Consider the following 16,505-nt stretch of genomic DNA (forward strand, 5'->3'; position numbering starts at 1 on the left):
TAATAAAACATTAATACTAATATAATAATTAGGGAAATATAATTAATGCCAATCTATATGGGTTTATGGAAAATAGATCCTGTCCAACTAACTTGATATTTTTATTTGTTGATAATATTGATGTAATAGACATAGACTTTAGTAAGTCATTTGACTTGGTATCGCATGACATTTTGATTAAAGAACTAGAAAGATATTAAATTAACATGACACATTAAATTGATTAAATGCTAGCTAACTGATAGGCCTAAAAAATGTAATTGTAAAGAGGGAATCATCATCAAATGGATGTGTTTCCAGGGGGGCCCTGCAGGGGTTGGTGCTTGGCCCTATGCTATTTAACATTTTTATCAATGACCTCGAAGAAAACATAAACTCATCACTAATAAAGTTTGGAGATGACACAAAAATTGGGGAAGTGGTAAGTAATGAAAAGGACAGGCTACTGATTCAGCTCATTTGGTAAACTGGGTGTAACGTCGACAGACCCCGGTCGTCGGTGGGCAGGATCAAACCTGGGATCTCTGGAGCTTAGTGCATGAGCCTCTATGGCAGGGGTCTCAAACTCAAATGACCATGAGGACTAGTACATTGGCCCGAGGGCCTCATTACTGACACCTCCCTGCTGCTGCCCTTGGCCCGGCCCCCACTCCACCCCTTCCACGAGGCCCTGCCCCTGCCCCGCCTCTTCCCACCCCTTCCCTGCCCCCATTCCAACCCCTTCCCCCAAATCCCCACCCCAACTCCACCCTCTCCCGGCCCCCAGGGAGTGCAGGAGGGGTGTGGGGTGTGGCAGGGGCTCAGGGCAGGGAGTTGGGGTGTGAGGTGCAGGAGGGGTGAGGGGTGCAGGAGGGGTGCAGCAGGGGGTGAGGGGGTCAGGGCAGGGGATCGGGGTGCAGGAGAGGTGCGGCAGAGGGCTCAGGGCAGTGGGTTGGGGTGCAGGAGGGGTGCGGGGTGCAGCAGGGGGTTCAGGGCAGGGGATCGGGGTGCAGGAGGGGTGCAGCAGGGGGTTCAGGGCAGTGGGTTGGGGTGCAGGAGGGGTCTGGGGTGCAGCAGGGGGTTCAGGGCAGGGGGTCAGCGTGCAGGAGGGGTGCAGTAGAGGGCTCAGGGCAGTGGGTTGGGGTGCAGGAGGGGTGTGGCAGGAGGTCAGGGTGCAGCAAGGGGCTCAGGGCAGGGGGTTCGGCTGCAGGAGAGGTTCGGGGGGCGGGCTTCAGGCACTGCCCCCAGCATCTCCCGTTGGCCGGGAACGGGGAACCGCAGCCAATGGGAGCTGCTAGGGGTGGTACCTGAAGCAACATCAACACACACACCCCTGTGCCCCTTCTACCCCAGGTTCTGGCCACTTCCCAAGCCCCCGGTGCGCATCGGGCAGAGGCAGCGCACAGAGCTGCCTGGCCACGCCTCCATCTAGGAGCTGAGGGAGGGGGATGTCACCGCTTCCAGGGAAGCGTGGAGCAAGGTAGGGAGCCTGCCAGCCCCACCAACTGCCCTGTCTCAGCACCAGTGGGGGTCCCGGGCCATCCCCCCCAGCACCCGTGTCGTCCCCGGGCTGCGCCCCCCACCCCAAGATTTAGTCAGGTGTATATAGTACAGGTCATGACTTTTTGTTTACTGCCCATGACCTGTCTGACTTTTACTAAAATTACCCACAACTAAAACATAGCCTTAATGATGATAAATTGGAGGGTTCAGAGAAGAGCCATGAGACGGATTAGAAAACATGCCTTGTAGTGATAGACTCAAAGAGCTCAATCTATATGGCCTTAACAAAGAGAAGTTTAAGGGGTGACTTGATCACAGTCTATAAGTACCTACGTGGGGAACAAATCTTTAATAATGGTCACTTCAGTCTAGCAGAGAAATGCATAACATGGCCCAATGGCTGGAAGTTAAAGCTAGACAAATTCATACCGGAAATATGGTGTACATTTTTAACCGAGAGGGTAATTAACCAGCGGAACAGTTTATCAAGGGTCTTGGTGGATTCTCCATTACTGGCAATTTTAAAATCAAGATTGGATGGTTTTCTAAAAGCTCTGCTCTAGGAATTAATTTGGGGACGTTCTCTGGCCTGTGTTACACGGGATGTCCGGCGGGATGATAACAATGGTTGGACTCTCTGAACGTATGACCCAGATGGGAATGCTGACTTTGTGACTCTAGGGGTGTGTTAACTCGAGTGACCCCTGCCCCACCTAGTTACATCCCTGGGATCAGCCAATCATGAAGGAGAGGGGCCATGCTGCAGACCATCCAGTTGCCATAACACCTTGCACCTGCGCTGGTGCCAAACGTATTGTGCAGACATCTGGGAGCACATCTCATGGGTCCTACTGCCGCAGTAAGCAGAGTCGCTCTGTGAACGCTATGGGAGAGCTCGGCTCTCCTTTCTGGCTCCCCTGCCCACTGGTGGTGTTAGCTCAGCAACTTAGTCAAGTGAATTGGTTCTGGTGCAGCACACTCCACATTTCAGTCTGCAGCTTTTGTTTCAACCAGTGGTGAGGCATGGATCCAACACAGAACAGGACCTGTGTCAAACACTGTCCTTTGTGCACAGGTCCATTGAGAGAAATTTGGGGCTCCAGTACATCATGTTTGCTGTGGCTCCACTCTCCCATTTCACCCCCATTACTCCGCAGTTACAGACATTTGGAGGGTCCCTGAACTCGAGTTCCCAGTACAATTGCCCCCCTCTCTCATCAGCCCTTTCCGGTAACTCTCATTTTGGCTAGAAGAGGCTGGTGCAGGGCACAGGAGGGGGTGGGGCGCATGTTGGCAGCAGCCTGTTGCGGTGAGAAAGCCTCACATGCTTTGCTAAGGAGAGTGCACTCACTGCGTACATAGCTGGAATAGTGGTGACAGCTGGGGCAGTATTCAATGGGTGATGAACCCCCATGCTGGCCAGTAGTTCTGGACGCTGGTCAGAGAGACTGTGGGGAGGGCTCATCCTATGTCATGAAGCTCACCAGGTCCAGGTGCCTTTCAGCTACAGAGAATACCTCCTTCTCTGCATGGACAGTTATTTCAGCTCTTTAGAGCGACGGCCCTTGTGGCAGCAGTAAGGTTTGCTGTCCTGATCTCACTGGAGCAGGTCAGACAGGGTCTGGGTCAATCCCTCCCTAACGAAAACAGGCAGGGGGCTGGATCCTGAAATTCCAAAATTAGTGGGAGTTTTGCAAAGATCTGGCATTAGGTCAGCAGTGTGAACAGGTGAAATATGGTGGGACTAGTGCCTGCTAGTGGCTCACACGCTCATGGAGTTGGGAACATTAGATGTATACAATACTAGAGAGGCCATTACTGAATACTGCATCCAGCTCTGGAGTCCACATTGCAACATGGAATTTGAAATGTGGGAAAGGGCTCTGGGAAAAATGCACCAGAAAAATCTGAGGTCAGGAAAACTGGCTGTATAGTGAGATTAATGGAGCTCAGTCTGTTTAGTTTCTCCAAGAGAATGTTAAGGATGACTGAATTGAGGTCTAGAAGTACCTATGTGAGGAAAAAGTATCTGATTTTAGAGGGTCTTTAATCAGGCATCATGTGATCCAATGGCTGGAAGCTGAAATGAACCACATTCAAACTGGAGATCTACCTATCTCATAGAACGGGAAGGGACCCTGAAAGGTCATTGAGTCGAGTCCCCCGCCTTCACAGCAGGACCAAGTACCATCCTTGACAGTTTTGTGCGTGCGTGTTCCCCAGATCCCTAAATGGCCCCCTAAAGGACTGAATTTATAACCCTGGGGTGAGCAAGCCAATGCTCAAACCACTGAGCTATCCCTCCCCACACTGGCAAGAAGGTGCAACTTTTTAACGGGGAGGGAATTAAGGAATGACTCACCCAGGGATGGGGCAGATTTTCCATCTCTTGGAGACGCTGCTGTGTGGTGAAGCGTCTCTCTGACAGCTCTGCACCAGCTCAGCCTGGGCCTCTGGGATAGTGGGACCCGTGTGGAGCGGAGGAATAGTGCCCCTGTGGCAGGGGCTCTGGATGCAGTTCTCTCACTTGGTGTTGCAGGAGATCAGGCTGCAGGGTCCCTTGGCCTTGACAGCCATGAATTTCAATTCTCCTTAAAAAAAATAACCTGAAAGGCCCCTATGACGCTCCGTGGGGCACTGGGACCAGGCTGGGGGATGCTCTGCAGGAACAGGGCTCTGTGGGGTATTGGGCACTGGCTGAGGGATGGTCTGCAGGAACGGGGCTCCGTGGGGTATTGGGGCCTGGCTGGGGGATGCTCTGCAGGAACAGGGCTCCGTGGGGCACTAAGGCCTGGCTGGGGGATGCTCTGCAGGAACAGGGCTCCGTGGGGCACTAAGGCCTGGCTGGGGGATGCTCTGCAGGAACAGGGCTCCGTGGGGCACTAGGGCCTGGCTGGGGGATGCTCTGCAGGAACAGGGCTCCGTGGGGTACTGGGGCCTGGCTGGGGGATGCTCTGCAGGAACAGGGCTCTGTGGGGTATTGGGCACTGGCTGAGGGATGGTCTGCAGGAACGGGGCTCCGTGGGGTACTGGGGCCTGGCTGGGGGATGCTCTGCAGGAACGGGGCTCTGTGGGCAGACTGCATTGGAGGGAGAGTTGGTGACCTGGGGCGGTGGGGGAAAGATTTCTTTCGTTACAGTTTCAAACACTTTGGTGTGGGTTTCTTTTTGCCAACTTCTATTAACTCCAAAGTAAATTCTGCCCTTGGGAGCAGAACTCTCCTTGGGAAAGATCCCCCCGCCCCCTGCAATGGCAGACTGAGGGAGCCTGCAGCCTGGAGCCCTCCAAGGAGCGCTCTAGTGCCCAGAGGGTTGGGTGTCCTGTGTATGGCTGAGTTAAAACAAGCAGACAAATAACCCCAAACAACAACCAAAAGCAGCCCCCTATGTGGCTAAGATCCTCAGACCCCCACCTCTATATTCGGGAGCCCCCACTCCCTCTCTGCTCCAGTACCCACCCCTGCACTCCAGAGCCCCCACCTCTGTATCCAGAGCCCCCAACCCCTATTCCACAGACCCCACCCGCTCTGTACTCCAGGCGTCACCTCCTATCCCAGAGCCCCCACCCCTTCTATGCTCCCCAGAGCCCCACCCCATATTCCAGAGACCCCTCATGTGCTCCCTAGAGCCCCCACCTGTATTCCAGAGCTCCACCCCCAGCGCTCCCCAAAGCCCGCCCCCTCCAGAGCCCCCACCCCATATTCTAGAGCTTCCACTCCCGTGGATGGGCAGTAGCCTGGCGCCCCCTGCCCCCCTCCCCATCCTCGTGTGTGTTTTGCCTCGTTGCTCGGCCGGGGACGGACGCGTCCCTCCCGCGGGCTCTCCTCAGCTCGGACCCCGGGGGCCGAAGCCAAGTGGCGAGTTCGCGCGAGCTCCGGGGCCAGGAAACTACAGCTCCCAGCAGCTCCTGCTCCGGCTCCGGCTGGGGGCCGAGCCCGGCCGAGCTGGGGGAAAGCATTCCTGGAATTCGCTTCCTGTCGAGTCCTGCCCGAGGCCGAGCCGCGGGATGGCGGGGCCGCAGCGGGCGGAGGGCGGCGAGCGAGCCCCGCGCCCCGGGGGCAGCCTGGCAGCGTGAGGAGCCCCCCCCCCTCCCCAGGCTCGCCCGGGCCATGGCCGAGCTCCTGCTTCGGAGAACGTTCTCCCGGCTGAGGGGCAAGGGGAAGCTCCCCGGGAAGAAGGAGCGAGGTACCGCCGGGCTCGCTGAGCCGCGCTCGGGGCGGGGATGCGCTGCGCTGCGCTGCGTTTAGCTTTCCCGACGGGGCGGCTGCCCGGGTACCCCCGCGGAGCCGGGCTGCAGGCGCCCGGGGGCGAGGCGGGGCTGGCGGGCAGGGTGGGGCGCTGGTTGTGGGGACGCGGCTGTCCGCGAAGGAAGGCCCGGCCCGAGGATGCTCCGGGGAGCGGAGCGGAGCGGAGCGCCCCGCCGAGCAGGGGCTGAGCTCGCCGCGCGCCCCGTCCCATCCCGTCCAGCGCTCGCGGCCCGCCCGGGGCAGGGGCTGCAGGGCCCCCGGGCATTGGGGGTGCCGGGATCGGAGGGGCAGGGGGCGGCGCTCGAGCCCCAACCATTGCCTCGCTCCTAAAAAGGCAGAAGGAAGGAAAAATGCGCGGGGGGAGGGCTGGAGCCAACCAGCGCCCCCACAGCCGCCGGCTGGGGCAAGAAGACTGGATTGCCCTGGCACTCCTGGGCAGACCCAAACCCTCCCACCCAGCCTCTCCCTGCCACCCAGCAATCCCCAGTCCGAGCTGCCCTCCTCCCCCCTGCGCTGGGGTTTGGTTGTGGTGCTCCCAATACTGTTTGTTTTAGCACAAGACTGGAACACCAACCTTGGCCCATCAGGAGTCAGTTTGTGTGTCTGGGCTGCTATGGGTTGGCAGGTCGCTGTGCGCTGTGGCCTAGGGAGTGAGTGGGGAGTCTGGGTGTGAGTGCCAAGGGTGTTTGGAGGGGAACATGGCCCAGCAGTGCTAGAGGCACTGAGCAAAGGTTGGGTGGTGAGGGCTGAGTGGAGGCATAGTCCGAACCAGGGAATAGCCTGGCCAAATCTCCCAGTGTGACAGAAGTCTTGTATAGCCCCTGGGATCAAACCTGGGACCTCTGGAGCTCAGTGCATGAGCCTCTACCGCCTGAGACTTAGAGCAAACTCATTAAGCGCTGTCTCTCTCTCTCTCTCTCGGTGCCTAGATGGGACAGAACACCACACCCAGAAGGTGTGTGTGGGTTACACTTGCACTATGTGGAGTGACTCAAACCCTCAGCTCCTGGAGTCCTGGGATTTGGGAAAATTGGCAGCGTTCGTTAAAAAACCAGGGAGTTTCTGGCCCTGGGGGTGGGGGAGAAAGGCTGGAACCATGACCCCCAATGGACCCAAGTCCGGGAGGTAAATATTCCACCCCTGCATTGGCTGGCTGAGCTGCTGCCATCAGTTTGGAGCTGATCTCGTGGTTTTGGGGCCAGACTCACTAAGCTTTGAGCCCTGAGGTTGGCAATGCTATGGGGCATGGAGCTTGCTGTGAATCCAGATGGGATGTTTTTGTAATAGATCTGCTGTAGGAATTATTGTGGGTTTCCGGCCTGTGTTCTACAGGAAGTCAGACTAGGCGATCACACTGGTATCTTCTGGTCATAGACTCTGTGAATGGGGTGGGGTTGGGGTGCCAGCCTTGTGGCCAGAGTTGTGATGATTGGGGCTGGATGGGAGCACTGGCCGTGCAGGCAGGAAGCACAGGCCAGGGCTGGGAGAGGCTGCAAAGGAAGAAACAGCAGGATTTGGATGGGGCCAGATGGATGGGTCAAGGAGTGGCCGGCTCAGAGACAGGGACTAGAAGATGATGGGCTTGAGCGACACCCCCGAGACAAAGGAAAGTGTGGGGGTGGTTTAGGAGGTGGGTTTGGGCCATGGTGAGTCTCAGCTGGTGGCAGCACCCTGTTGGAGGGATCCAGGAGGGCTGGGAGGGGAGTGCAGTTGGAGGGAGGCAAATCTGTGAGTCACCAGCAGAGAAGAAAGTCAAGGCAGCTGAGGCCCACAATGGGAAGAGGAGAGTCCCCTGAGGATCTATCAGAGAGGAAGGGGAAGCCAGGAGACCACAGAGCCATGCCAGCTTGACAGACAGGAATCAGATAGTCATAGCTATGACCCTACCAAAGTCACGGTCCATTTTGGTCAATTTCACAGTCATGGGATTTTAAAAATCATCAATATCATGATTTCAGATATGTAAATCTGAAATTTAACAGTGTTGTATCTGTAGGGGTCCTGACCCAACTCTAAAGGCAGCAGCGAAGAAGTGAGGGTGGCATGGTATGGTATTGCCACTCTTACTTCTGCGCTGCGTGCTGACTTCAGAGCTGGGTGCCTGGCCAGGAGCTGCCGCTCTCCAGCCACCCAGCTCTGAAGACAGCATAGAAGTAAGGGTGGCAATACTGTGACTCCCTTACAATAACCTTGCAACCCCCCCACAACCCTCTTTTGCGTCAGGACCCCCATTTTGAGAAGCGCTGATCTCCCCCTGTGAAATCTGTATAGTATACGGTGAAAGTGCACAAAAGATCAGATTTCATGGGGGAGACCAGATTTCACAGTCTGTGATGCGTTTTTCACGGCTGTGAATTTGGTAGGGCCCTAGTCGTAGCAGCTGTAGCTGACCGGGTTGTGCTGGACCAGGATATGTCACATGACAATGGGGCCCAGAGCTGCCAGAGGACATGCAGCACCTGAGCCCTCCAAGGGCCATAGCCAGAGCTGAGCTCCGCTGGAGCCAGTTCTGACCCCAGACACCTGGGCATGCAGTTGGGTCACTGCAACCAAACCAACTCCCTGCAGGTTTGGGCCGGTCTGGCTCAATAGGGAAAAGGCAAAACTCTGTCCCCTCCACTCCCCATTTGGTAGCTCTGTGTCTGAGGCTGCCCCAAGGGATTGCCCCAGCACCTGACAGATGGACGGAAACTTTGCATCCTTGATCTGAGAGGATCTGGGTGGGAAGGAGCACATGCTGCGTGATGTGCTGTTGCTGCTACCGGGAGCACCTGCAGGATGTTCCAGAGGGAAGGCCCATAGTGTGCACAGAGCTAGTGGGACGTGTTCTTAGTGACCAAGGAGGTTGGAGATGCTTGCAAGAATTCCCCCCCCCCCCCCCCCCCCCCAGGATCCAGTTTCTTTAATATTCAGAGGCAGGAATTGTTCATGCCAGAGCCAGCCCCCACTGAGACCGTGAGGACATGGCAAAGGGGTGAGAGAGTGACCCAGCAAGAAGCCTCTGACAGGAGTCCAGGATGAGTGGCTTCCTGCTGTCAGATCAGGTGCAGGTTCCTGGTGAGTTTGTGATGGAGAACAGCCTGCAATCCATGTTTTGGCATTTCCCTTTGCTAGATTAGCTCCCTTGCTATGCAGCCTTGTGGTTCATCAGAAAAGGCCATGCTGATAGCCAGAGGCCAAGGAAATGCATCCATGTGGACTGATTTGTCCTTAGCTGGCTGCCTTCAGTGGGTGGTGGTGGGAAATTGCAAATCTCCTGCAGAGCCAGCCCCCCCACCCCCACCCCCGGTCCAGTTGTCCACTGGTCCCTGTCACGGACTCACAGGTCGTGCCCACTCTTGACGCCGTGCGGTCCATGGGGTGTGCCCCTTTCAGTGCGACAGCCCTTCTCGGGGGTCCACTCCACCTCCTGGAGCCGCACCTCTCTGAGCCTTAGCACGTCTGTCTCTGCCATGGGCCCCCTCAGGGAGTCCACTCACTCTGGACCCCCGGGCCTCCACCCCCAAAGGGGTTGATGCAACCCTGTTCTCTAGACTGGAGTGACTCTCAACCAGCATAAAACGGGAGGATTTATTGAGAGTTGAACACAGCACAGGAAACTCTCAGGGCCTCAGGCCTGGCCTCCCTCAGCCCAGCACACCCCAGTCTCTCTGCATCCAGGTGGGCTCTGCCTGCTCCCCCTCTCCAGCCCCGAGCCCCCCTGCCCCGTGATAAAGCATCCGCTATAACATTGGCACTCCCCCTCACATGGACCACCTCTATGTCATACCCCTGGAGGAGCAGGGCCCATCTCAGCAGCTTGGCATTGGGCCCTTTCATTTGGTACAGTCAAGTCAGGGCGAATGGTCGGTGTACACAGTGAAGTGCCACCCAAATAGATACGGCTGCAGCTTTTTAAGGGCCCACACCATGGCCAGGCATTGCTTCTCTATGGCCGCATAGTACTGCTCCCGGGGCAGCAGCGTCTTGCTCAGGTACACAATGGGGTGTCTCTCCCGCTTAGTATCACTTTGCATCAGTACCGCCCCCAGCCCTGTGTCCGAGGTGTCGGTGAACACCAGGAAGGGTTTGTTAAAATCCGGTTTTATCAGCACCGGGCCCTGGATAAGTTCCCCGTTCAGCGCACAGAGAGCCCTCTGGCACTGCTCGGTCCAGACCACCTTGTCCGGCTTTCCCTTTCGACACAGCTCTGTGAGGGGAGCTGCCAGGGAGCTAAAGTGGGGCATAAACCTCCGGTAGTACCCCGCCATCCCAATGAAAGCCTGGACCTGCTTCTTAGTCTGGGGGGGCGGGCCAGGCCTTGATTGCCTCCACTTTGGCCGGCTCTGGCTTCAGGTGGCCACCCCCAACCTTGTGGCCCAGGTATAAAACCTCTGCCATCCCCACCTTGCACTTTTCAGCTTTTATGGTCAGTCCTGCATCCTGGAGACGACCCAGCACTCTCTTCACCTGGGACGCATGTTCCTCCCAGGTCTGGCTAAAGACACAGATATCATCAATATACGCTAGAGCAAAGCCCTCCATCCCCCTTAGTAACTGATCCACCAGGTGCTGGAAGGTGGCAGGTGGCCCCTTGAGGCCAAAAGGCAGGACCAGGAACTCGAAGAGCCCTATTGGGGTGGTGAAGGTGGACTTCGCCCTGGCCTGGCTACCTGCCAGTAGCCTTTGGTAAGATCCATGGTAGTGAGGTACTGGGCACCCCCCAACTTGTCTAGGATCTCATCAGTCCTAGGCATGGGGTAGGCATCGGACACAGTAATGGCACTGAGTTTCCGATTGTCCACACAGAACCGGATTGACCCGTCCTTCTTGGGGACCAGCACCACGGGCGAGGCCCAGGGGCTGGCGGACGGCTGGATCACCCCTAAAGCCAGCATGTCCCTGACCTCACTCTCCGGGTCCTGGGCTATTTTCCCAGTGGCCCTGAATGGGGAACACCTGATGGGAGGGTTGGTTCCCGTCTCCACCCAGTGGACAGCCAGGTTAGTGAGCCCAGGCCGGCTGGAGAACAGCTGCCAGTAGGAATGCAGCACCTCTCTGATCTCTGCCTGCTGGGCAGGGGTTAGCTTGTCTGAGAGGGGAATTGATTCAAGCAAGGGGTTAGCTCCAGCCTCAGGGAGGAGTCCCACCAGGGGGTCCTCTCCTTTCTCCTCCCACTGCCCACACACAGCCAGCACCAATTTCTCCCTGTCCCAGTACAGCTTCATCATGTTGACGTGATACACTCGGTGGCTGTGAGCCCGGTTGGACAGTTCCACCACATAGTGCACCTCTACCTGTCTGCTGACCGTGAAGGGGCCGTCCCAGGCCGCTTGCAACTTGTTCTTCCTCACGGGGATGAGGAGCATCATCTGGTCCCCGGTAGCATATGAGTGGGCACGTGCTGAGCGGTCGAACCAGACCTTCTGCTTCCTCTGGGCCCTTGCTAGGTTCCCCCTAGCCAAGCCCATGAGCTCCACGAGCTTTTCTCGGAAAGTCAGTACATACTCTACCACTGATTCCCCATCAGGAGAGGCCTTTCCCTCCCACTCGGCCCTCATCAAGTCCAGGGGCCCCCTCACCCTCTTTCCGTACAGCAACTCGAACAGGGAGAACCCTGTGGATTCCTGGGCACTTCCCTATATGCGAACAGCAGGTGGGGTAAATACTTGTCCCAGTCCTGCGGGTGCTGGTCCATAAAGGTTTTCAGCATCCTCTTTTGGGTCCCATTGAATCTCTCCACCAGCCCATTGGATTGAGGGTGGTAGGCTGAGGCCCAGGTGTGTCGGACCCCACACTTCTCCCACAAGCACTGGAGCAGGGTTGACATGAAGTTAGACCCCTGGTCTGTAAGGACCTCCTTGGGGAACCCCACTCTGCTGAAGATGGTCAGCAGCGCGTCTGCCATAGTGTCTGTCTCGATAGAGGACAAGGTCACCGCCTCGGGGTAGCGCGTAGCAAAATCTACCACTACCAGGATGTATTTCTTCCCTTACCGGGTCACCCTGCTGAGGGGCCCCACTATGTCCATAGCCACCTTCTGGAAAGGCTCCTCTATGATGGGCAAAGGTCTCAGCGGGGCTTTACACTTATCCTGGGCCTTCCCCACCCTCTGGCAGGAGTCACAGGACCTGCAATACTGTTGGACATCATCAGAGACCCCGGGCCAGTAAAAGTTCTGCAGCAGCCTCTGCCTGGTGCGCCGGATGCCCTGATGCCCCGAAAGGGGGATATCGTGGGCCAAGAACAACAGTTTGCGGCGGTACCTCTGGGGAACCACCAGCTGCCTCCCGACTTTCCAAGATTCAGTTCGCCCTGAACCAGCCCATTCCCGGTACAGGAATCCCCTCTCCCACAGGAATCGCTCCCGGCGGTCCTCCCCCTGGGACCCTGCACTGCTGTGGCCAGCCAGGGCCCTCAGTTTCTCCAAGGAGGGATCCACCTGCAGCTCCATTTGGAATTCAGTTGCTGGGTCTGAGGATACAGCCCTGGCTGTTGGCGCCTCAGTTTCCCCAGCCTGGGACGGAGGCTCCGGCCCAACCCTGTCGAGCCCTACCCTCGGCGCTTCAGCACCCCGGTCGGGAGGTCCCGTGCCCTTCGCTGGCTCTGGCTCCGGGTAAGGACCAGGGCGCTCTGAATGCCATCCGGCCAGTTCTCCAAGTCATTACCCATTAGCACCTCAGTAGGCAGGTGATCGTGCACCCCGACCTCTTTGGGTCCCTCCTTAGCCCCCCCATTTCAGGTGTATCCTCGCTACAGGCTCCTTGACGGGGGGCCCGAACACTCCCCTCAGGGTCAGGTAGGCATCGGGCACTAGCTGGTCTGGGTCCACCACCTTGGACCGCGCCAGCGTCACCTCTGCACCCGTGTTCCAGAACCCCTGGACGCTCCTTCCCCCCACCTCAATGGGGACGATGTGGCGATTGTCCCCCAGGTCTGTCCCACGCCCACCCGGCAGATTGGGTATGGGTGATATGGACCTGGGGCCCCGCCTTCCCCTGCTGGCCTGGCCTGGCGGTCTCCTCCCCCTGGCATAGCCCTCTCGACTGCGGCCCCTGGGCCCGGCGGTGCCCCTTTCTGGTGGGCTTCCACCCAGTTAATACCCTGCGGGTTCTGCTTGGCTGCCATTTCCTTCATCTTCAGGCACTGTGCCACCTTGTGCCCCTTTTGGCCACAGTAATTACACCTCATGTCCCTCAAGTCCCATGAGGGGGGTCGTCCCGCCCCGGCATCCCCGGGCACCCCTGAGTTGGGCTTCCTGGAGTCCCACCTTTGAGAGGTCTCTGGGTGACTCCCCTTATGAGTCCCCGATGTCGGTCTCCCTCCTACCCCCGATCTGCTGTCCACGAACTCATCTGCCAGTGCACCTGCACTGCGCAGATCCTTGGGCTTCCGGTCCACTAGCCACATTTTAAAGTCCGGAGAGCAGATGTCATACAGCTGCTCCAACCCCACCAAGTTATACGCGTCCTCTGCGGTAGTGGCCCCTGCGCCCTTCCCCCACTTGCGGAGATATTCCCCAGCGGGTTCGTGACCTCCTTGTAAGAGACACCTGGGGTCTTGCGTACACCCCAGAATCACTTCCTGTACACCTCGGGGGTCAGTTCAAACTTCAGCAGCAAAGCCTGTTTGAACAGGTCATAGTCCCCCGTCTCAACACCATCCATTTGGCTGAACGCCTGTATGGCTTTGGGACCCAGCGCGGGGTCAGCCAGCGAAGCCTGTCTGCGCGGTCAATCTGGTCAGTTCACAAGCCTTCTCAAAGGCTGTGAGGTAGGCATCAATATCCCCCCCTCCTCGAACTGGGCAGCAGTTTGGTGTCTAGATTGCCCACACCACTGGCGTCTTGGGGCCCTTCCCCACTTACCCCGCGGCAGTGGAGGTGGCTCTTGCACCTGGAAGGATGGACTCGGGTTAGTAGTGGGGGGTGTCTGCTCAGAAGCGCTGCTGTGAGAGGCTGGCTGCCCTTGGGGATGAGGTGCTGGGCTGGGACTCTGGAGATCGGGGGGGGGCGGGGGTCCTGCTGCTGGCAGATTTGGGGTGCTGGCGCAGTGGGGTCAGGAGGCAAGGAGCTGCCTCAGGACAGGTCAGTCTCCCTGCCACCAGGGAGTGTCCCTTAGCCAGCACCCCCTGGCCCAGCCTGATCCTGGGGCCCTGCCGGTCTCGGGATCAAGTCACTGGGTCAACCCTGTTGAGCGGGAGATTCGGGGCTTTATTTCCTGTGCTGTCAGCTGAGTCACATGGTGCCGATTCTTTCCCCTGATTGGCTGTTGGTCCTTGTGCCTCTGCAGGGCTACTGGAGTCAACTCACTGGGGTGCCACCCAGTGGACCCAGCCCTGCTCCCCCTGGCCTCTCAGCAGCCTCAGCCCCACTCCCCCCACCCTGCCCACCCCCCCATGAAGACGTAGCAGCCCCTGCCCTAGCCCCACTCGTCCCCCATGGTCCCAGCCTTACCTCCCCCACTGAATGGCCCCAGTCCCACTCCCGAGCCCCTCCCATTCTCCTGAGAGGCCCCAGTTCTGATCCCCTCGACCCTACACAATACCCTCCAGCGGCGCCAACCCCATGGTCCCAGCCCCCCCGTTCCCCACCCTTTCAGACCCAACGGCCCCAATCCCGCCCATCCCCCCGTGCAGACCCAGCTGCCTCCACCTCACCCATCCCCCATGTGGTCCCAATGGCTCCATCCCCACCCATCACCCCATGCCTCCTCCCCCACACACAGTGGCCCAAGCTCCTCCCATCTCCCCATACAAACGCAGTGGCTCAAGGCCCCCCTGTCCCCTCTGTGCAGACCCAGCTCTGGTCTCCCTTCCCCCCCGTGCAGCCCCAGAACCTGTCTCCCCTGCCCCCACCTGTCCCCCCGCTCAGATCCAGCAACCCCAGGGCCCAGGAGCTCTGGGGGATTGAACCCTGGCTGGCATGGATCCGCCCTTCTGTGGGGTTCATGCTGGGTGTGGCCCACATACTGTCCTTTTTGTAGGGTCCTGGGCCCTAGGAGTCTGGGGGAATCTCGAACCTCTCAAATGGGGGGATTCTGGGTCGGATTTTGACACCCACATCAACCTCTCCAGCCAATGGCCGTTAAGCCATCCTCCTGCCACAGCAACTGGCCAACCTTCACTGCCCCCCTGTAAACGCACCCGTGGCTCCTTCTTGTTTTCCACTCCCCCCACTCTGGTCCCTTGTGATTCAACCAGCTTCATCTTGCCCCTCAGCTCCCCAGCACCTGTGGGTAGAGATCACGCCCAGCAGGTGTGCCAAGGGATGGGGGTGTGTGGGTGTCGGGAGTGGGGTGCGCACATGTGTGTGTGGGAGGGGGAGGTGGGTGCACATGTGTGTGAGGAGCAGGGAGGATGTGGTGGGCAGCAGGGTATGTGTGGGGGGACAGTAGTGTGGTGCATGTGTGTGTGGGAGGGAAGGGTAGTGAGGAGTGTGGGGGGAGCAAGGAGCGGAGAAGATGTGGAGGCAGTGGTCTGTGTCGGGGGAGTGAGGAGTGGGGTGTGGGGGGAGCGAGGAGCAGGCATGGTGTGAGGGGGCAGTGAGGAGTGGGGAAGATGTGAGGGGGCAGTGGGGTCTGTGTGGCAGGGGAGTGGGGAGCGTTGGCGTGCGTAGGGGAAGCAGGGTGTGTGTGGGGAGTGAGGCGCGAGGGAGGAGTGTGTGAGGGGGGAGCGGGGACGATGTGAGCAGGGAGCAGGGTGCGTGTGTGGGGGGAGTGAGGAGGATGTGAGTTGGGAGCAGAGTGCGTGTCAGTGGGGAGCAGGGTATGTGTGAGTGGGGAGCAGGGTGCGTGGGGGGGAGCAGGGACGATGTGAGGGGGGAGCAAGGTGCGTGTGTGGAGGGAGCAGCATGCATGTGGGGGGAGCAGGGAGGATGTGAGTGGGGCAGGGTGCGTGTGAGTGGGAAACGGGGAGGATGTGAATGGGGAGCAGGGTGTGTGTGTGGGGGGAGTGCAGTGCGCGTGAGTGGGGAGCATTGTGCATGTCTGGGAGGAGCGGGGAGGATGTGAATGGGGAGCAGGGTGTGTGTGTGGGGGGAGTGCAGTGCGCGTGAGTGGGGAGCATTGTGCATGTCTGGGAGGAGCGGGGAGGATGTGAGTGGGGAGCAAGGTGCATGTGTGGGGGGAGCAAGGTGTGTGTGAGGTGGGTGCGGGGTTCACATGTGGGGGGAACAGAGTGGGGAGCAGGGTACATGTGTGAGGGGAATGAGGAGGATGTGAGTAGGGAGCAGGTGTGGGGAGCAGGGGGTTGGGGGGCAGTGTGTGTGGGAGGGAGGGAGCGAGGAGTGGGAAGGAGGTATGGGGCAATGGAGTGTGCGGGGGAGAGGAGCGTTTGTAGGGAGGGAGACGAATGGAGGTTGTATGGGGAGGACTTAGCCCCTTCTCTGCAGTCCCACGTTTGGTGTGCCCATGTGATGCTGGTCTATGGGCTCGTTCCCAGGAGGGGGCTGTGGGGGGCAGGTGCTGTACACAGGGGGTGGGCCCCGTTCCGCAAAGGGTCCTGTGTCCCCACGCTGCGGGGCCGGTCTAGGCCAGGCTGGGAGGAGGGAGCACTGCCCTCACAGCCAGGCAGTAAACAGGAAATCCAACTTGGCAGGGGCTGTGAGCAGCTGTGTGTGCTGGGAGCTCCCCGCCTGCCCAGCCAGTGCTCCCACAATGACGCCTCTGTCAGCCCTGCTGCACATGCTGAGACAGCTAGACCAGGAGGCTGAGGGCCAGTGCTGAGGCTGTGGCGAAGGATTTGGGGGAGGACTCCACTGTGCAAGGGTTGGGCTCAGGCCCCTGCAGGGAACAGCCCC

The 16,505-nt window shown here is 58.7% G+C and overlaps 1 protein-coding gene across 1 annotated transcript in view; it reads left to right on the top strand.

Annotated features, from left to right (window-relative positions):
• The first annotated feature begins 5,385 nt into the window (after window positions 1-5,385).
• The window catches only part of SYDE1 (synapse defective Rho GTPase homolog 1), a 29,186-nt gene continuing 18,066 nt past the window's right edge, over window positions 5,386-16,505 (top strand). The window contains exon 1 of the mRNA XM_054012332.1: window positions 5,386-5,666. Coding sequence (XP_053868307.1) covers window positions 5,591-5,666 — 76 coding nt within the window. The 5' untranslated portion in view covers window positions 5,386-5,590. The remainder of the gene's footprint in view (window positions 5,667-16,505) is intronic.

The sequence above is a fragment of the Malaclemys terrapin genome, chromosome 23 (assembly GCF_027887155.1).
Source record: "Malaclemys terrapin pileata isolate rMalTer1 chromosome 23, rMalTer1.hap1, whole genome shotgun sequence".
NCBI lineage: Eukaryota > Metazoa > Chordata > Testudines > Emydidae > Malaclemys > Malaclemys terrapin.